The following is a 22,115-nucleotide window of genomic DNA, read 5'->3' as shown; positions in this document are numbered from 1 at the left end:
TCCCCCCTCCCATCACACCCCCCCCTCCCATCACACCCCCCCCATCACACCCCCCTCCTCCCATCACACCCCCCTCCATCACACCCCCCCCTCCATCACACCCCCCCTCCCATCACACCCCCCCCATCACACCCCCCTCCCATCACACCCCCCTCCATCACACCCCCCCTCCCATCACACCCCCCTCCCATCACCCCCCCCCCATCACACCCCCCCTCACATCACACCCCCCTCCATCACCCCCCCCCCCCATCACACCCCCCTCCCATCACCCCCCCCCCATCACACCCCCCTCCCATCACACCCCCCTCCCATCACACCCCCCCCATCACACCCCCCCTCCCATCACCCACCCCCCCTCCCATCACACCCCCCCTCCCATCACACCCCCCTCCCATCACACCCCCCCATCACACCCCCCCTCCCATCACACCCCCCCTCCCATCACACCCCCCTCCCATCACACCCCCCCATCACACCCCCCTCCCATCACACCCCCCCCCTCCCATCACACCCCCCTCCCATCACACCCCCCTCCCATCACACCCCCCCCTCCACCATCACACCCCCCCCTCCCATCACACCCCCCTCCCATCACACCCCCCCACACACCCCCCCCATCACACCCCCCCTCCCATCACCCCCCCCCATCACACACCCCCCCTCCCATCACACCCCCCTCCATCACACCCCCCCTCCCATCACACCCCCCTCCATCACACCCCCCCATCACACCCCCCCTCCCATCACACCCCCCCCTCCCATCACACCCCCCCTCCCATCACACCCCCCCTCCCATCACACCCCCCCTCCCATCACACCCCCCCATCACCCCCTCCCCATGTCCCCCCCCATCACACCCCCCCTCCCATCACCCCCCCCTCCCATCACACCCCCCCTCCCATCACACCCCCCCCATCACACCCCCCTCCCATCACACCCCCTCTCCCATCACACCCCCCTCCCATCACACCCCCCCCATCACACCCCCCTCCCATCACACCCCCCTCCCATCACACCCCCCTCCCATCACACCCCCCTCCCATCACACCCCCCTCCCATCACACCCCCCTCCCATCACCCCCCCATCACCCCCCCCTCCCATCACACCCCCCTCCCATCACAACCCCCCCCATCACACCCCCCTCCCATCACACCCCCCTCCCATCACACCCCCCTCCCATCACACCCCCCTCCCATCACACCCCCCTCCCATCACACCCCCCCTCCCATCACACCCCCCCCCATCACACCCCCCCCATCACACCCCCCCATCACACCCCCCCTCCCATCACACCCCCCCCATCACCCCCCCCCTCCCATCACACCCCCCCTCCCATCACACCCCCCCCATCACACACCCCCCCCATACCCCCCTCCCATCACACCCCCCCCTCCATCACCCCCCTCCCATCACACCCCCCCCATCACACCCCCCCCATCACACCCCCCTCCCATCACCCCCCCTCCCATCACACCCCCCCCATCACACCCCCCTCCCATCACACCCCCCCTCCCATCACACCCCCCTCCCATCACACCCCCCCATCACACCCCCCCCATCACACCCCCCCTCCCATCACACCCCCCCCATCACCCCCCCCTCCCATCACACCCCCCCCTCCCATCACACCCCCCCCCATCACACCCCCCTCCCATCACACCCCCCCTCCCATCACACCCCCCTCCCATCACACCCCCCTCCCATCACACCCCCCTCATCACACCCCCCTCATCACACCCCCCTCATCACACCCCCCTCCCATCACACCCCCCTCCCATCACACCCCCCCTCCCATCACACCCCCCTCCCATCACCCCCCCCATCACACCCCCCTCCCATCACACCCCCCCACCACCCCCCCATCACACCCCCCTCCCATCACACCCCCCTCCCATCACACCCCCCTCCCATCACACCCCCCTCCCATCACACCCCCCCATCACACCCCCTCCCATCACACCCCCCTCCCATCACACCCCCCTCCCATCACACCCCCCCTCCCATCACACCCCCCTCCCATCACCCCCCCCCATCACACCCCCCCTCCCATCACACCCCGCCCATCACCCCCTCCCCCATGTCCCCCCCCATCACCCCCCCTCCCATCACACCCCCCCCCCCATCACACCCCCCCTCCATCACACCCCCCCCATCACACCCCCCTCCCATCACACCCCCCCTCCCATCACACCCCCCTCCCATCACACCCCCCTCCCATCACACCCCCCTCCCATCACACCCCCCCTCCCATCACACCCCCCATCACACCCCCCCTCCCATCACACCCCCCCTCCCATCACACCCCCCCCATCACACCCCCCTCCCATCACACCCCCCCTCCCATCACACCCCCCCCTCCCATCACACCCCCCCCATCACCCCCCCCTCCCATCACACCCCCCCTCCCATCACATCCCCCCCATCACACCCCCCTCCCATCACACCCCCCTCCCATCACACCCCCCCTCCCATCACACCCCCCCTCCCATCACACCCCCCTCCCATCACCCCCCCCTCCCATCACACCCCCCCTCCCATCAGACCCCCCCTCCCATCACACCCCCCCCATCACACCCCCCTCCCATCACACCCCCCTCCCATCACACCCCCCCCATCACACCCCCCTCCCATCACACCCCCCTCCCATCACACCCCCTCCCATCACACCCCCCTCCCATCACACCCCCCCTCCCATCACACCCCCCCTCCCATCACCCCCCCCCATCACACCCCCCCTCCCATCACACCCCCCCCATCACCCCCTCCCCCATGTCCCCCCCCCCATCACACCCCCCCTCCCAATCACACCCCCCCCCATCACCCCCCCCTTTCATCACCCCCCCTCCCATCACACCCCCCTCCCATCACACCCCCCCTCCATCACACCCCCCTCCCATCACACCCCCCCCCTCCCCATCACACCCCCCTCCCATCACACCCCCCCCATCACACCCCCCCCATCACACCCCCCTCCCATCACACCCCCCCTCCCATCACACCCCCCTCCCATCACACCCCCCCTCCCATCACACCCCCCTCCCATCACACCCCCCCTCCCATCACACCCCCCCTCCCATCACACCCCCCCTCCCATCACACCCCCCCCATCACACCCCCCCCATCACACCCCCCTCCCATCACACCCCCCTCCCATCACACCCCCCCTCCATCACACCCCCCCTCCCATCACACCCCCCCTCCCATCACACCCCCCCTCCCATCACACCCCCCCTCCCATCACACCCCCCCTCCATCACACCCCCCTCCATCACACCCCCCCCATCACACCCCCCCATCACACCCCCCTCCCATCACACCCCCCCATCACCCCCCCTCCCATCACCCCCCCCTCCCATCACACCCCCCCTCCCATCAGACCCCCCCATCACACCCCCCTCCCATCACACCCCCCCTCCCATCACACCCCCCTCCCATCACACCCCCCCCATCACACCCCCCTCCCATCACACCCCCCTCCCATCACACCCCCCTCCCATCACACCCCCCTCCCATCACACCTCCCTCCCATCACACCCCCCTCCCATCACACCCCCCTCCCATCACCCCCCCCATCACACCCCCCCTCCCATCACACCCCCCCCATCACCCCCTCCCCATGTCCCCCCCCATCACACCCCCCCTCCCATCACACCCCCCCCATCACCCCCCCCTCCCATCACACCCCCCCTCCCATCACACCCCCCCCATCACACCCCCCTCCTCCCATCACACCCCCCTCCCATCACACCCCCCCTCCCATCACACCCCCCTCCCATCACACCCCCCATCACACCCCCCTCCCATCACACCCCCCTCCCATCACACCCCCCCTCCCATCACACCCCCCTCCCATCACCCCCCCCCATCACACCCCCCCTCACATCACACCCCCCTCCATCACCCCCCCCCCCCATCACACCCCCCCTCCCATCACACCCCCCCCATCACACCCCCCTCCCATCACACCCCCCTCCCATCACACCCCCCCTCCCATCACACCCCCCCTCCCATCACACCCCCCTCCCATCACACCCCCCATCACACCCCCCCCTCCCATCACACCCCCCTCCCATCACACCCCCCCATCACACCCCCCCCTCCCATCACACCCCCCTCCCATCACACCCCCCCATCACACCCCCCCCTCCCATCACACCCCCCCCTCCCATCACACCCCCCCTCCCATCACACCCCCCCTCCCATCACACCCCCCTCCCATCACACCCCCCCCCTCCCATCACACCCCCCTCCCATCACACCCCCCAACACACCCCCCCCATCACACCCCCCTCCATCACCCCCTCTCCCATCACACCCCCCTCCCATCACACCCCCCCTCCCATCACACCCCCCTCCCATCACACCCCCCTCCCATCACACCCCCCCATCACACCCCCCCCTCCCATCACACCCCCCCTCCCATCACACCCCCCCTCCCATCACACCCCCCCTCCCATCACACCCCCCCTCCCATCACACCCCCCCATCACACCCCCCCTCCCATCATACCCCCCCCATCACACCCCCCATCACACCCCCCCTCCCATCACACCCCCCCCCATCACACCACCCCCTCCCATCACACACCCCCTCCCATCACACACCCCCTCCCATCACACACCCCCTCCCATCACACCCCTCCCATCACACCCCCCTCCCATCACACCCCCCTCCCATCAACCCCCTTCCATCACACCCCCCCCATCACACCCCCCCTCCCATCACACCCCCCCTCCCATCACACCCCCCCTCCCATCACACCCCCCTCCCATCACACCCCCCTCCCATCACACCCCCCCCATCACACCCCCCCCCATCACACCCCCCCCCATCACACCCCCCCTCCCATCACACCCCCCCCTCCCATCACACCCCCCCTCCCATCACACCCCCCCATCACACCCCCCTCCCATCACACCCCCCTCCATCACACCCCCCCATCACACCCCCCTCCCATCACACCCCCCATCACACCCCCCTCCCATCACACCCCCCTCCCATCACACCACCCTCCCATCACACCCCCCTCCCATCACACCCCCCTCCCATCACACCCCCCTCCCATCACACCCCCCTCCCATCACACCCCCCTCCCATCACACCCCCCTCCCATCACACCCCCCCTCCCATCACACCCCCCATCACACCCCCCCTCCCATCACACCCCCCCATCACACCCCCCCCATCACACCCCCCATCACACCCCCCCTCCCATCACACCCCCCCCATCACACCCCCCCTCCCATCACACCCCCCCATCACACACCCCCATCACACCCCCCTCCCATCACACCCCCCTCCCATCACACCCCCCCCATCACACCCCCCCATCACACCCCCTCCCATCACACCCCCCCTCCCATCACACCCCCCTCCCATCACACCCCCCTCCCATCACACCCCCCCTCCCATCACACCCCCCCTCCCATCACACCCCCCATCACACCCCCCTCCCATCACACCCCCCCTCCCATCACACCCCCCTCCCATCACACCCCCACTCCCATCACACCCCCCTTCCATCACACCCCCCCCCTCCCATCACACTCCCCTCCCATCACACCCCCCTCCCATCACACCCCCCTCCCATCACACCCCCCTCCCATCACACCCCCCTCCCATCACACCCCCCTCCCATCACACCCCCCCTCCCATCACACCCCCCCTCCCATCACACCCCCCTCCCATCACCCCCCTCCCATCACACCCCCCCTCCATCACACCCCCCCTCCCATCACACCCCCCTCCCATCACACCCCCCCCATCACACCCCCCCTCCTATCACACACCCCTCCCATCACACCCCCCTCCCATCACAACCCCCCATCACACCCCTCCTCCCATCACACCCCCCTCCCATCACACCCCCTCCCATCACACCCCCCTCCCATCACACCCCCCTCCCATCACACCCCCCCATCACTCCCCCCTCATCACACCCCCCCTCCCATCACACCCCCCTCCCATCACACCCCCCCATCACTCCCCCCTCATCACACCCCCCCTCCCATCACACCCCCCCATCACACCCCCTCCCATCACACCCCCCCTCCCATCACACCCCCCTCCCATCACACCCCCCCTCCCATCACACCCCCCTCCCATCACACCCCCCCATCACACCCCCCCATCACACCCCCCCATCACACCCCCCCTCCCATCACACCCCCCCCATCACCCCCCCCCTCCCATCACACCCCCCCTCCCATCACACCCCCCCTCCCATCACACCCCCCCCATCACACACCCCCCCATACCCCCCTCCCATCACACCCCCCTCCATCACACCCCCCTCCCATCACACCCCCCCCATCACACCCCCCTCCCATCACACCCCCCTCCCATCACACCCCCCCTCCCAACACACCCCCCCATCACACCCCCCTCCCATCACACCCCCCCTCCCATCACACCCCCCTCCCATCACACCCCCCCATCACACCCCCCCCATCACACCCCCCCTCCCATCACACCCCCCCCATCACCCCCCCCTCCCATCACACCCCCCCTCCCATCACACCCCCCCTCCCATCACACCCCCCCTCCCATCACACCCCCCTCCCATCACACCCCCCCTCCCATCACACCCCCCTCCCATCACACCCCCCTCCCATCACACCCCCCCCATCACACCCCCCTCATCACACCCCCCTCCCATCACACCCCCCTCCCATCACACCCCCCCTCCCATCACACCCCCCTCCCATCACCCCCCCCCATCACACCCCCCATCACACCCCCCCCATCACACCCCCCTCCCATCACACCCCCCTCCCATCACACCCCCCTCCCATCACACCCCCCTCCCATCACACCCCCCCATCACACCCCCCTCCCATCACACCCCCCCATCACACCCCCCTCCCATCACACCCCCCTCCCATCACACCCCCCCTCCCATCACACCCCCCTCCCATCACCCCCCCATCACACCCCCTTTCCCATCACACCCCCCCCATCACCCCCTCCCCCATGTCCCCCCCCCCATCACACCCCCCCTCCCATCACACCCCCCCCTCCCATCACACCCCCCCTCCCATCACACCCCCCCCATCACACCCCCCTCCCATCACACCCCCCCTCCCATCACACCCCCCTCCCATCACACCCCCCTCCCATCACACCCCCCCATCACACCCCCCTCCCATCACACCCCCCTCCCATCACACCCCCCCTCCCATCACACCCCCCCTCCCATCACACCCCCCCTCCCATCACCCCCCCCCATCACCCCCCCCTCCCATCACACCCCCCCTCCCATCACACCCCCCCTCCCATTAACCCCCCCCATCACTGTCTGATCACTCCAATCCAGGTCTCGCCCACCCCCCCCATCACCCTCCCATCCCATTGGTACCATCCTCCCGGGGCTCACCACATACCCCCCATTCACCACATCCCCACCCATCTCCCCCAGGCCACCCTCCCCCAATCCCCCGGGACCATCTATAAGGGGACCATCCCCCCAATCACCCGGCACTATTCACGTGGTGACCACCTCCCCCATCTCCTCAGGGCCCGCCTCCCCCTCAAATCTCTCTGCCTCCCCCCCACCTCTCCTGGGCCTGCCCAACCTTAATTTCTTCGGGTCCCACCAATCACCATTCCCTACTTCCCATCCCAATTCCACTCCTCCTCCACCCTCTCCCCATTGCCCACCACCACCATCCTTCCTCTACCCCATTGACTCAACCCCTATTGTCCATACACTGCCCAATTTCCCCCGTCTCCTCCCCATAACCCCCGTCCCCTCCCCATGACCCCCGCCCCCTCCCCATAACCCCGCCCCCTCCCCATAACCCCGCCCCCTCCCCATAACCCCGCCCCCTCCCCTCCCCATAACCCCGCCCCCTCCCCATAACCCCACCCCTCCCCATAACCCCGCCCCCTTCCCATAAACATGCCCCCATAGCCCCGCCTCTCCCCATAGCCCCGCCCCTCCCCATAACCCCCGCCCCCTCCCCATAACCCCCGCCCCCTCCCCATAACCCCCTCCCCATAACCCCCTCCCCATAACCCCCGCCCCCTCCCCATAACCCCCGCCCCCTCCCCATAACCCCCGCCCCCTCCCCATAACCCGTGCCCCCTCCCCATAACCCCCGCCCCCTCCCCATAACCCCCGCCCCCTCCCCATAACCCCCGCCTCCTCCCCATAACCCCCGCCCCCTCCCCATAATCCCCGTCCCCCCTCTCCCTATTACTCCCTCCCCTTTACCCCCGTCCCCTTCATATTAACCCATCGCCTCTGCCCCCCCACTGTCCTCTCTGGCCCCCCATTGCCCCTCCCATTCTCATTGACTCTCCTCAGGCATCCCCACTTGTACAATCAGGTGATGATAAACCTGCCCCCTCATCTGGAGAATTGTGAGCAGTTTTGGGCTTCTCATTTAAAGAAAGGATGTGCTGATGTTGGAGACAGTTCAGAGGAGGTTCCCAAGGAGGATTCTGGGATTGAAAGGCTTATCATGTGAGAATGTTTGACGTGTTACAAGCCCAAAATACCCCAAAACCCAGCTGCAATAGATATTCACCAAGACAAATGGTTACTTAACAACAAAAGTTGCTTTTAATTATCGTTAAACATGAAAATAGAAACAAACTTTAACAACTTAACCTAACCTAACCCCCTTCTAATTCTAAGCACACGTGTGTGTAATGTGTGGTAAGTTTAGAAAAGTTCTTTGGTTCACAGTCCAATCTCACTCCTCATTCTTCCAAGTCCACTGGTTGCAGGCAATTCTTGTACTGTGCACAAAGTTTAACATGTATAAAGTTCAACAGGCTTTGGTGCTTGAAAGGTAAATGGCTACCGCTCAGGAAGAGACAGATTTGTTGTTCCAGGACATCCACAACTGAGGTACTTCCCTCAGCCACTTCAGTGTCTCGCTAATGAAACTTGCCCCCTCAGGGTTCTCCAGATGATCACCTTTCTTTCAGGTCACCACAGAGTTCCTTTCTGTTTCGCTTATTCCAAGTGAAACATTAGACAGCTGGTCTTCTAGCCATCTTCCACTCTGGAGCTTCTGTTTCAGTTCCAGCAAACTTCTGCTGCTTGTCACAGCTTTCTCTCTCTCTCTCTGTCTCTCACACACCTCAGTCTGCTTGCAAAAACCACCTGATGTTCTCCATCGAACAATAGGAGTCAGTCTTCTGGTTCATCTGTTGTTTTTAGGTAAAAAGAACCCATCAGTGACCCCTCTGAGCACTCTTGTGAAAAGCCATCATGTCTCCTCTGTTGCTTTAAGACAATAGTCCATTCATTCCACAACGTCAGTTCAATTAATACATACTTGTGAAGTTTCCATAGGTATTCTTCCAAAGTTTCTGTAAAGTCACTCTGGATATGAATTCTCCAGTATTTCAAATAAGATCTGTTTTAAAGTGTTTGTCTGTAACCTACTCTAACCTTTCCCAATTTATCTCCCAAAAATATTTTTATATACTCTGTCACAGACGGCTCTTGGCCTGTACTTGTTGGAACTTAGGAAAATGAGGGGAATCCCATTGAAACATTTCAAATGTTGAAAGGTGTGGACAGAGAAGTTGTATAAAAGTTATTTCCCATGGTATGAGAATCTAGGATAAGCTGGCACAACTTTAGGATTAAAGGGTGTCCGCTCAGAACAGAGATGCAGAGGGATTTCTTTAGTTCAAGGGTGGATTGTAGTGCCAGTTGATGAAGTAGACAAAGATGATGTGGTCGAACAATAATCATGGCTTTTATTAGCAGAAACTCATGGTACAATAATGAAAGACAATGGGTGCCTACACAGTTATGCCCCAGGGGAGTGTCCTTAACAGTTGAGATAATGCACAGCCAATGTTAGTAAGCAAGGTTCGCCAGAGGGGAGACAGGCAGCTTAGCAGAGATTCACCACATGGATCTCTATGGAATTCCATTCCTGAAGTCCGGGCAACTTCCTAGCAAATCTCTACACTCTTTCTATCTTATTGATATCCTTTCTGTAGTTCGGTGACCAAAACTGCACACAATTCACCAAATTTGGCCTCACCAATGTCTTTTACAACTTTAACATAACATCCCAACATCTGTACTCAATACTTTGATTTATGAAGGCCAATATGCCAAAAGCTCTCTTTACAAACCTATCCACCTATGATACCACTTTCAGGGAATTATGTATCTGTATTCCCAGGTCCCTCTGTTCTACCCCACTCTTTAGTGAAATACAATGCTGGGAAGTACGGTCATCCACTTTAGTAGAAGGAATAAAAGGGTAGATTATTATTTGGATCAGGAAAAATTCAAAATTTGGAGGTGCAAAAGGATTTGGGAGTCCTCATGAAGGATACCCTAAAGGTTAACGTCAAGGTTGAGTCGGTGGTGAAGAAGGCGAATACAATGTTGGAACAGGAACAGGATACAAGAGTAGGGATGTGATGTTGAGGCTTTAGAAGGCCCTGTTGAAGCCTCACTTGGAGTATGGGGTACAGTTTTGGGCTCCTTGTTTAAGGAAGGATTGCCGGCACTGGGTGAGGGTTCATAAAAATAATTCCTGAAAAGAAGGGATTATCATATGAGGAATGTTTGACAGCTCTTGGACTGGACTCCTTGGAGTTCAGAAGAATGAGGGAGGGTTCCTCATAGAAGCATTTTGAAGGTCTGGACAGCGTAAATGTGGCAAAGTTGTTTCCTTTGACAGGGGGAGAGTCTAGGACAAGACAGCACAACTTCAGGATTGAAGGGCATCAGCTTAGACAGCGATGCCGAAGAATTTCTTCAGCCAGATCGTGGTGAATTTGTTACCACAGGCGATTATGGAGGCCAGGCCATTGGGTGTATTTAAGGAAAGATTGTTAGATATCTGAATAGTCAGGGTATCAAAGTTTATGGGGAGAAGGCCGGGGAGTGGGGCTGAGTGGAAGAAAGGATCAGCTCATGATGGAATGTTGGAGCAGTTTTGATGGGCTTAATATCTTATGCCATTCATGTATTCGATGGCAGGGCAGGCTTGGTAGGCCAGGTGGATGACTCCCTGCTCCTCTGGGTTAACCTGGTGCCATGGGCAATATTTAATCCTTAATCAACATCACTAAAATCACATATCACTTAACCTCTGCACCATCAATGTTCCTCCATTTTGCATTCACAGGTATTTGCCGTACGGTCTGGAGGTGCAACAGGTGTCGTGGTTAAAGGCCTCGATGACAAGGCATGCATCTCATTCAGGTAAATTGTACTTTTAGTGTTTTCTTCTTTTTCTTTGGCTTGGCTTCGCGGACGAAGATTTATGGAGGGGTAATGTCCACGTCAGCTGCAGGCTCGTTTGTGGCTGACAAGTCCGATGCGGGACAGGCAGACACGGTTGCAGCGGTTGGAGGGGAAAATTGGTGGGTTGGGGTTGGGTGTTGGGTTTTTCCTCCTTTGCCTTTTGTCAGTGAGGTGGGCTCTGCGGTCTTCTTCAAAGGAGGTTGCTGCCCGCCAAACTGTGAGGCGCCAAGATGCACGGTTTGAGGCGTTATCAGCCCACTGGCGGTGGTCAATGTGGCAGGCACCAAGAGCTTTCTTTAGGCAGTCCTTGTACATTAAAAACATGCTGGAACCGTGAAATATCATGTCATTTATTTTTCCTTTGACTTAGGGATCTCGGAAACATGATCTTTCATATTTGACAAACAATAGGAGTTTGCAAAACAACACTACTCATAATAATGACAAACACTTGTTCTCAATTTATGAATGTTCACTTATTATTGCCATTAGCTCTGAGGTATTATGCCTTTGATTTACAAAGAAATGTTTTGCTGGAGCTTATTGACCTTTGCCCTCAGGATTACGTGATACCAAAACCTCTCCATAATGCATTTCACTCAGCCTTTTGGATTTGAGAAATTTCATTTTTGGACAGGGTTTCAGGACCTAACCCTTCTGTAAGTTGAGGATTGACTGTACAGTTACCTCATTGTGCTGGTTCCAGGAGAGCTGGACTTTCATGAACGAAGGTTCTAACCCTCTCCTCCTCCTCCGGCCCACCAGATGCAGGGCCAGTGGAAGTGGAGGAGAGGAAGAAGCGTTGGAGCTGTAAATGGTTGCAGAACATGCAGTGTGGGTCCTGTTGCCCAAAATGGGATTAATGATTGTGATCTGTGTCTGTGGGGGAAAGGGGACACGATTGGCAATGCAGCTGTGAATCTGGCAGTTGAAAATGGCTGTTAATCCAACAGAGCCCCTGTATGTGCAAAGGTAGGACCTAAGGATAGAGGATAGAAATCAAGTGGTTCCAGATTGCGGTGCTTGCATTTCAGCTGGGCTCTGTGCAATCTGACAGACAGTATAGGTGGTAAAAATAGTTCAGTGTTGTGATTTTTGGAACCATCATTTCAGTTTTTACTTCAAGGCTAAAAATAATAAAAAAGGTCGTGTTCAGATTCTCCAGAAAAGTCCCTATAATTTGTGAAAATATAGATTCTATTGGAATGTATTGCTTGAAACAAATTACATAAAATGCCAAAGCAATAATTGCCTCTACTAACTATTTTGAGGATTGAACACAGCTCATTGTAGGCATAGTACTTGTATCAGTAATGAAGCATTTGTATCAGCTTCAGGGTAATGTGCACGTTCTTCTTTTTCTGTGTCTGCTCTTGGGTTGGTGTCTTCTATTTCTCTTCCTTGTATCTGTGTCTCTTCTGACTTTTTTGTTGAGCTGCTTGTCTCAGTTTCTTGATGTTGGTCCTCTTCTTCTGGGCTGGTTATCTTTTGTGTCTCCTGCTTTCGTTTTTCTTTCTCACCCCTCCCATTCCCGTTGCTTTCTTTATCTTCCAGCTGGGAGCCCTGCAGTCGGGCCTCTCTCAGCTGTTCATGCTGTGGAGTTTCACTCCACAGCTGGTCCCCCCTCCCGTCGGTGTTCTCCTTGTCATGTGCAGTTGCGCACTCCTATTTGGCTCCGTGAGCCATTTTTGCAGTCCCGCAGTGGGTGGGTCATGACCCTGCGGGGTCTCCACTAACCTCGGGGAGCGGGCTCCTCTTTCCACGGCGGTCCCTGCTTTTGCATGCAGCTAAGGCTTTCACCTTTCTCTTCCGGCGCTTTCCTTCTTCTTTTCTTCCTGTTGTTTTTGGGTTTTCTTTCTTAGGTGCCATTTTCTCCACACCTTTATTCTTTATTTGTTGTGATTTGTGTGTCTGGGGCTTTGCTTTAACTTCACTTTTTTCCTTCTTTTCTGGAGAGGGCTGGTATTCAGCTACTGGCCACTACTCCATCACGTGACTCCTCCCAGGGTAATGTGCATGTTGAGGTTAAGAAGGAATAGTGTTAGATCTTCCGAAAAACATTAGTTCAAATTTATCATTGGATTCCACAAGTGCAACCTGACGAAACAGCGTTCTCATGTCCTCGGTGCAATACACTGGAAACACACATCAAGTCAAGTTTATTGTCATCTGATTCTACAAGTGCAACCCAACAGAACAGTGTTCTCTGGTCCTCAGTGTAAAAACATGCAGACACTCAACCAGACATAGCACACATACAGACAAACAATGCATTTGGCTTTTAATCGATAAAATAAATAGATAACTATTTGTTTTGTACAAGTTGGAGTCTCGATGGTTCATCAGTCATACACCATTCTCACTGCCTGTGGGAAGAAGCTGTTTCTCAGCCTGGTGGTTTTGGCTCTGATGCTCCAATATCTCTTTTCCATCAGGAATAGCTGAAAGATGTGTGCAGAGTGGAAGGAATACTCGATTTTTGCGAGCCCTCTTCAGACAACGATCCCAGTAAATCCCATTGATTGGTGGAGGTGGAAGGGAAGATCCCAGTGATCCACTCTGCTGTTTTTATGTTCCTGTGAATTGACCGCCGATCCATTTTGCTCCAGCCACTATAGCACACTGAGATGCAGTTGGTCAGTAGGCTCTCGCTAGAGCTCCTGTAGGAAGTTGACAGGATGGTGGCCGATAGCCTTGCCCGTCTCAGGTTTATCAGGAAGAGTTAGTCACTGTTGCACCTTCCTGACAAGTGAGGAGATGTTTTGTGTACAGGATAGATCACTAGTCAAGTGAACTCCGAGGAACTTGGTTCTCTCTACTCTTTCCACTATCGAGCTATAAATCTGTAGCGGAGGGTGGTCGTCCTGGTCATCTTGAAGTCCATGCTCATCTCCTTTGGTCTTGACAACATTAAGATGCAGGTTGTTATTTTTGCACCAAATCATGAGATTTTCCACCTTTTATCTGTAGTGCGACATCATTGTTGCTGATGAGGTCAACGACTGTCGTATCATCTGCACATTTGATGACTCTGTTGGAGCTGGATCTGGTGATGCAGTCGTGGGTCAGTAGCGTGATAGGAGTGGGCTGAGCCCACAGCCCTGAGGTGCACCAGTGCTCAGTGTGACGGTGCTCGATGTTCTTCTGCTGACCCAGGCAGACTGTGGTCATTCCGTTGGGAAGTCCAGAATCCACTTATATGGAGGTTTGGTTGGAAGGTAGGATAGATAATTCCCCAGGGCCAGATGGGATCTAAAGGAACCAAGGAAAGAAAATACTGGGGCATTGACGATAATCTTTGCATCCCCCCACCCCGGCCACAGGATGAAACTGGAGGATTAGAGAATGCCAAATGTGGTTCCTGTGTTCAAGAAAGGTCATACGGAGATCCTGTGAATTATATAGCAGTGAATCTTGCATCAGTGATGAGCAAACAATTGGAGAGGTTTCTTTAGGACAGGATTTGCAAGCTTGTAAAGAAGCATTGGGGGTGGTGAAGGGCATTCAAGTTCATTATCATATAAACAGCAGTTAAAAATCACATATATATTATGCAAGTAAACAATTTACTTGTTTCATTTATAAGAGGCCCGAGGTTACATCATCAATCTCACAGTCTGGAAATCTTGATGCTCCTGTTTTTCTCCCTGATGGTCGTAGTTCAAAGATACTGTATGACAGATAAGTAATATTGTGCCTCACGAGCCTATTTTGAGTGTTTTGAAGAGTTAATGAGAGTAGGACAGTGAATGTGTGAAAGTCAGCCCACGCTGGAATAAAACAAATAGCAGATCCAATTAAGCAAACAACGGTTTATTTATTCAACCTTGATAACACTAGCAGGAGTGAGGGTTACAAAGAAAGAGTTCAGTAGCTCATTCTCTACAATGAGCCCCACTCAAAGCATACGGAGTTTTCTTCCCTCCTTTATACACCTTTGGGTAGGGGTCTGCATGAGACCCTACAAGTTTCACATGAGTGTCACACAGCTGGCGTTCCCTATTTTTACATCAGCATGTTCCTTTGTGGTGTCTGGAGATGGCTGGGAAATGTCAGGTGTCCTTACTTTTGGTTTATTTACTTTTACTACATTCTTTGTGGTGTTAGTTTCTGTCTCACTGCATTACATTTTAGAAGATGATTACATTCCCACGATGTTACAAGGCAACTGCTGTATTTTCTCACCTAATTCATGAACCCTTTGTTTTGTAAAGCATGTTCGTTAAACTTATTCTTTCACAGAGGTGGTGTATATGGACAAGGTTCTCCATGATAGATGTCCAGAAAGTTGTAAGGCATGGGATCCATGGAAACTGAGCTATATGGATCTGGAATTGCCTTGCTTACAAAAGGCAGAGGGTGGTAGTTAATGGAGTATATTCTGCCTGGAAGTCAATAACTAGAGGTGTTCCACAGGGATCTGTTTGGGGATTTTTATAATGACTCGGTTGAAAAAGTACAGGATGGGTTATTAAATGTTCAAATGACATAAAAGTTAGAGATTTGGAGCGAGAGGTCAGGTGAGCTGAGGAGCAGTTAACATTTAAAAAGGGGAGAGAGGATCTCAGAACTTGATCTCCTATTAGGGAACAAGACCAGGTCAGGTGACAGATGTGTGTAGGAGAACATTTTGGGTCCAGTGACCTTAATGTCATTAGCTTCAAGTTATGGAAAAGGACGTCTAGTCTTCAAGTTGGGATTCTAAATTGGAGGAAGGCAAATTTTGTGGAAATGAGCAAGGATCTAGGAAGAGTGGATTGAGATGTTTTATGGCAAGGATGTGTTAGACAAGAGGAAGACCTTCAAAGGCGAAATCTTGAAAGTGCAGAATTTGCATGTTCCCGTTAGGATTAAAGGCCTATACCAGGCAGAGGGAACCCTGGTTTTCAAGGGATATTGGCGATCTGGTTAAGAAGAAGAGAGAGGTGTAGAGCAGGTATAGGCAACAAGGAGCTAATGAGGTACTTAAAGAGTACAGAAAAAAAGCAAGAAAATACTCGAGAAGGAAATCAGGAAGGCAAAAAGAAGATGAGGTTGATTTGGCAGGTAACGTGAAGGTCAACCTGAAGGGTTTCTATAAGTATATTAAGAGTAAAAGGATAGTAAGGGACAAAATTGTCCCCTGAAGATCAGATGGTCAACTATGTGTGGAGCCTCATGTAATGGGGAGATCTTAAAAAACAGTTTTTTTTTTACAACGAATAAAGGTAGATAAATCACCAGGGCTGGATAGATATTCCCTCGGACCTCGTGGGAGACTAGTGTAGAAATTGCAGGGGCCCTGGCTAATATATTCAAAATGTCCGTAGCCACAGGTGAGGTGCCAGAGGATTGGAGGGTATGTTGTCCCATTGTTTAAAAAAAGGCTCCTATGGTGGACCGCATCACTGCTTACCTCACTGGAGCTTCGGAGTCACGGGTCTCCGCCATCCCGGGAGTTCCTGGGAGTTTTCCAGGGACTGATGACGCTAAGGCTTCTGGGAGCGGCATCATTTTCAGGAGTCACATGATGTGGAGAGCGTGTGAAACTCAGATATTTAAATGACTATAAGAATGCCATTAAACTGGTCAGCTCATAGCGTCTCTTGTGATCTTTGTTGCTTCACCACTCACTACAGAGATGACCCGCCACATTGGTGACCCCGATGGTCCAAATGACATTTTGGACCTCACTATGGATGCAGAGATCGTCATTGCACTCAAACTTCAGGTATTTTGGACCTCACAGCCACAGGTCTGGTTCGAACAGGCTGAGGCCCATTTCCATCTACGCCAGATTACCGCTGACGCAATAAAGTACTTCTATGTCATTGCATCAGTGGACCAAGACACTGCAGGGTGTATTATCGATTTCTTACGCCAGCCTCCAGCCAACGACAGGTATGAAGCCATCAAAGACTTGCTCATACGTACTTTCAGCCTTTCCCGACACCACAGGGCAGCACATCTTCTCCATATGGATGGCCTGAGTGCCCGCCCTCCTTCTGAACTAATGAACGAGATGCAGGCACTCATGAACGGTCTGCTTTTCGAGCAGCTTTTTCTTGAGCAAATGTCAGAAGACATCCATTTGCTGCTTGCAGACAACGGCTTTAGAGACCCCTGTCGTCTAGCAGCCTGTGCTGATGAGTTGTAGCATGCTAGGCAGCATGGAGGACTTTCGGTTGGGCACATAATGGTGCCTTGGCAAAGAGCACAAATTCTGCCCACTCCGGATAGTGGTGTGGCATCAGACTCGGCCAGAGGCAACACGACAGAGAAGTGCTGATATTACCATCAGAGATGGGGAGCTGCAGCCCTTCACTGCACACATCTGGGAAACGCTGAGACTGGCTGTCGATTGTGGCAAAGACGGCCGGCCACAAGGACAACCTCCTTTTCCTCTGGGATTGACACACAGGACATCGGTTCTTGGTTGACACTGGGGTGGAGGTGAGTATGTTCCCATCTCTCCAGCCCAGATATAGGTTTGGGAAAGAGGAGCCCTCCCCTCACGACCCCCAACAACAGCAGCATCTGAACGCACAGGTCACGGATAATTTCACTCAAATTCGGCTCGTCACGGTTCAGCCGGTCCTTTTCCGTTGTAGATGTTTCACAGCCGCTCCAGGGAGCTGATATGTTTGCGAGCACACTGCCTTCTAGTAGATCTCAAAGGCCACCACCTAGTTAATTCAAAGACTTTTGAGTCCCTTGCTCTGCACCATGCGACCTTGCCCACACCTCACCTTGACTTGGTTGCGCTCTTGGACAATGAATACACCAGAATTCTGGTGGAATTCCCCAGCATTAATAGTCCACAGTTCACGACGGCCCAACCGAAACATGGAGTACAGCACTACATTCCGACTGCATGCACGATCCTGCAGGCTGGCTCTGGATAAACTGCAGTTGGTTAAAGACAAATTCCAATGCATGGAGGAAATGGGGATTGTTCGCCGCTCCAACAGCCCTTGGGCATCACCGCTGCATATGGTACCTAAGGCATCTGGAGGGTGGAGACCTTGTGGGGACTATCAGCGTCTGAACGACATCACTATGGATTTCTCTGCAATTCTTCACAGCGCTAGAATTTATTCCAAAATCGACCTGGTGCACGGGTGCCACCAGATCTCACTTCACCAAAATGACATTCCTAAGATGCTTTAATTACTCCTCGGGTTATTTGAATTCCTCCCTATGCCCTTTGGTGTAAAAAGCATGTCTCAGACATTTCAATGCCTAATGGACCCAGTGACCTGGGGCCTGGATTTTGTATTCGTTTATTTGGACGACATTCTTATCGCCAGCCATTTGTGGCAACAGGACTGGGCCCATCTCCATCAACTGTGTTAATGGCTGGATGACCACCAGTAGTGATCAACCTGGCCAAATGCCAGTTTGGCCTCGCATCAATCAATTTCCGTAGGCATCGTATCAATCAGCATGGAGTGGTTCCATTCTCTACCAAGGTCGAGGCCATTTGCAAATTTCCAAGTCCCTCTACCATCAAGGGGCTGCAAGAGTTTGTTTGCTTGATTCACTTTTACCATCGTTTCGTGCTAGCTACAACTAAAGTTATGCAGCCACTTTTCAAACTCTTGTCCAGGCATCCCAAGGAACTGAAATGGGATGATGAGGCCACGGCTACATTCGAGACTGCCAAAGAAACGCTAGCGAGAGCCACCACTCTCGTGCACCCAAGAGTTGACGTAACATCGGCTCTGTCGGTGGATCCATCAGGCATTGCAGTAGGTCCTGGAGCACTGCGTGGACCTGGAGCAGCTCATCAATGGCACCTGTTGTTTTGAGACCACTAGAGCAAAAGTACAGTGCCTTTGACAGGGAGCTCCTTGGCCTCTACTTGGCCATACAGGATTTTTGTTATTTCAGTGAGTTTTGACAAGGTCCCACATGGACCTTGTTCAGAAGATTATGACACTAGGTATCCATGAAGAGATTGTAACCTGGATTTGTAATTGTCTGTGTGGGAGAAAACAGAGAGCGGTAGTGGATGGTTGCTTCTCAGACTGGAGGCCTGTGAACAGTGGTGTGTCTCCGGGACCTGTGTTGGGACCATTGTTGTATCAATGATCTGAATGATAGTGTGGTCAAATGGATCAGCAAATTTACCGATAACACAAAGATAGGAGTGTTGTGGGCAGAGAGATCTGGACCAACTTGGACAATAGGCCAAAAAATGGAAGATGGTGTTTAATGCAGACAACTTTGAGATGTTGCATTTTAGACGGGCAAACCAAGAAAGGACATAAAACGATGAATGGTTCGGCACTGAGAAATGCGGTAGAACAGAGGGATCTGGGAATACAGATGCATAATTCCCTGAAAGTGGCGTCACAGATGGACATGGTCATAAAGAGAGCTTTTGGCACCTTGGCCTTCATAAATCAAAGTATTGAGTATAAGAGCTGGAATGTTATGGTAAAGTTGTATAAGACATTGATGAGGCCAAATTTGGAGCATTGTGTGTAGTTTTGGTCACCGAACTACAGGAAAGATATCAATAAGATTGAAAGAGTTGAGAGAAGATTTACTAGGATGTGGCCTGGACTTCAGGAACTGAGTTTACAGGGAAAGGTTAAACAGGTTAGGACTTTATTCCCTGTAGCATAGAAGAATGAGGGGAAATTTGATAGAGGTATTTAAAATTATGAGGGGGACAGACAGAGTAAATGTAGAGAGGGTTTTTCCACTGAGGGTCGGTGAGATACAAACCAGAGGATATAGGTTAAGGGGGAAAATTTAGAGGGGAACATGAGGGTAACTTCTTCACACAGAGAATAGTGGGAGTGTGGAACAAGCTGCCAGGTGAGGTGGTGAATGTGGGCTCAATTTTAACACTTAAGAAGAATTTGGACAGGCACATGGATGGGAGGGGTATGGAGGGATATGGACTGGGTTCAGGTCAGTGGGACTAAGTAAAAAAAAATGATTCAGCCCAGACTCGAAAGAGAAGGGACCTATTTCTGTGCTGTAGTGTTCTATGGTTCTAGGTGTTGTGGATCATGTAAGAGGTTGTCGTCGGTTACAAGGGGATATAGACAGAAGCAGAGATGGGCAGAAAAGTGGTAAATGGAATTCAATCCAGAAAAGTGTGAAGTGATGCATTTTGGCAGTCAAATTAATTGTTGAGTCTTGTCTAATTCACTGGACCCCTCCAGTTTGTTTATTTCTCATCAGATTGTACAAGTACAACCTGACGAAACAGCGTTCTCCTGTCCTTGGTGCAACACACACTGACATAACACACATATGGACAAATGATACATATGCACAGTGTGTATATATGAATTGTAAATAAATATTACTGTTAAATAAATTGTAGAGTCACAGAGGGTTTGAGCAGTTCATCAGTCTCACTCTTGCTCTTCCCACAGGCAGTGAGCTCTGTGTACAGTGAAGTTAAAGGGATTGATTACTATCTGGCAGCTAGTGTACCACAGGAACCCTGTGCTCGGGTCTTATTTTTTATTCTTTCTCACCATTCTCTCAATGTCTCGGTGGAGGATTAGAGACGCTTACATTCCAGTAACTTTGTTGAAAACCCAACCTTCCCTCTCTCTCCTTCTCTCCTTCTGGCCTCTTCTGTCCTTAACTGCACCTGTTCATGGGACAATTTAGTAATGGGCGCCAATAAAACAGCCATGATTGTTTTTGTTATTGTTTGCAAAGAATGGAAGACCGAGGAGAAGTGAAGTGCATCAAGTTTTCACTTGGGAACAAGATTTTAGCGGTGCAGCGAACATCGAAGGCTGTGGTAAGCAACTGCTTGCTTGAAAGGGTTTTAGTCTGAAGGAAGTCATTGATACACAGTGTTGAGTAAAATTTCTCATGTTTTTGTAGGACTTTATCAACTTCATCCCTGATCTGCCTCAAACTGAATACTCGCAAGAATGCAAGGTAATAGCTTCCTAGAAAGATACAGCATAGAAATTAATACCCTGGATATCAGAAGAATTGCTGTGATGTTCTCCCTATTCATTTTTGATCTCCCTCTGGCATGTGTGAAACTTTATTGCCAGTCCTGCATTCCATCATTCATGGTTCTGTGACATCCTAATTCCAAATGCTGAAGATCACTGATTTAAATTAATCTCTTTCTGCAGTCTAAGTGCAACTTAGATTAAAAATAAATCAGCTTTTCATTTTATTCCCTCTAGACCAAAAATGCCAACATCCTGGGGTTCTGTTGGACTAGCACTAATGAAATCGTATTTATTACTGACCAAGGAATTGAATTTTACCAGGTAAGTAGGATCTTAACAAGCTGACATCTTTACAAACACAGTATCCCATTTAATCCTTTTCTCACAATCTCTCGTCTCTCTCTCTCTTTACCAGCATTAAACAATTGTCAGAGAGCTTGAAATCTGTAATTGTCACGTGAAATTATTTATCATCGGAAAGGATTCTGTATTCCAGTGGTATGTCCTCTCTTCCCCTCCCTCCTTTCTCCTCTCCTTATCTCCCTCCCTCCTCATTTTCTCCAGAATTTAGAAGAATGAGAGGGGATCTTATAGAAATGAATAAAATTATGAAGAGCGTAGATCAGATAGAGGTAGGTGAGTTGTTTCTATTGGTGGAGGAGACTAGAACTAGGGGACATAGTCTCATGATTCAGGGGAGTAGGGGAGTAGGTTTGGGTCCGAGATGAGGAGGAACTGCTTTTTCCAGAGGGGGGTGAGTCTGTGGAATTTGAAGTAGTGGAGGCGGGGTACTGAACTTTAAGATCAGCCATGATCTCGTTGAATGGCGGAGCAGGCTCGAAGGGTCGAATGACCTACTCCTGCTCCTATCTTCTATGTTTCTATGTTTAGTAAATATATTTAAGTCAAGGTGGGTAGATTTTTACATGGTAAGAGAATTAAGGAATATGGA

The 22,115-nt window shown here is 53.6% G+C and overlaps 1 protein-coding gene across 4 annotated transcripts in view; it reads left to right on the top strand.

Moving 5' to 3' along the window:
- Positions 1-22,115, top strand: part of rmc1 (regulator of MON1-CCZ1) — an 86,414-nt gene that overhangs the window by 2,145 nt on the left and 62,154 nt on the right. For all 4 annotated transcript variants that reach the window (XM_069922611.1, XM_069922612.1, XM_069922610.1 and 1 more), the window contains exons 2-5: positions 11,119-11,195; positions 20,910-20,994; positions 21,081-21,137; positions 21,398-21,484. In XM_069922611.1, coding sequence (XP_069778712.1) covers positions 11,119-11,195; positions 20,910-20,994; positions 21,081-21,137; positions 21,398-21,484 — 306 coding nt within the window. The remainder of the gene's footprint in view (positions 1-11,118; positions 11,196-20,909; positions 20,995-21,080; positions 21,138-21,397; positions 21,485-22,115) is intronic.

This window comes from Narcine bancroftii, chromosome 2 (genome assembly GCF_036971445.1).
Source record: "Narcine bancroftii isolate sNarBan1 chromosome 2, sNarBan1.hap1, whole genome shotgun sequence".
NCBI classification, from domain to species: domain Eukaryota; kingdom Metazoa; phylum Chordata; class Chondrichthyes; order Torpediniformes; family Narcinidae; genus Narcine; species Narcine bancroftii.
This window is presented reverse-complemented; position numbering and strand designations above follow the sequence as displayed.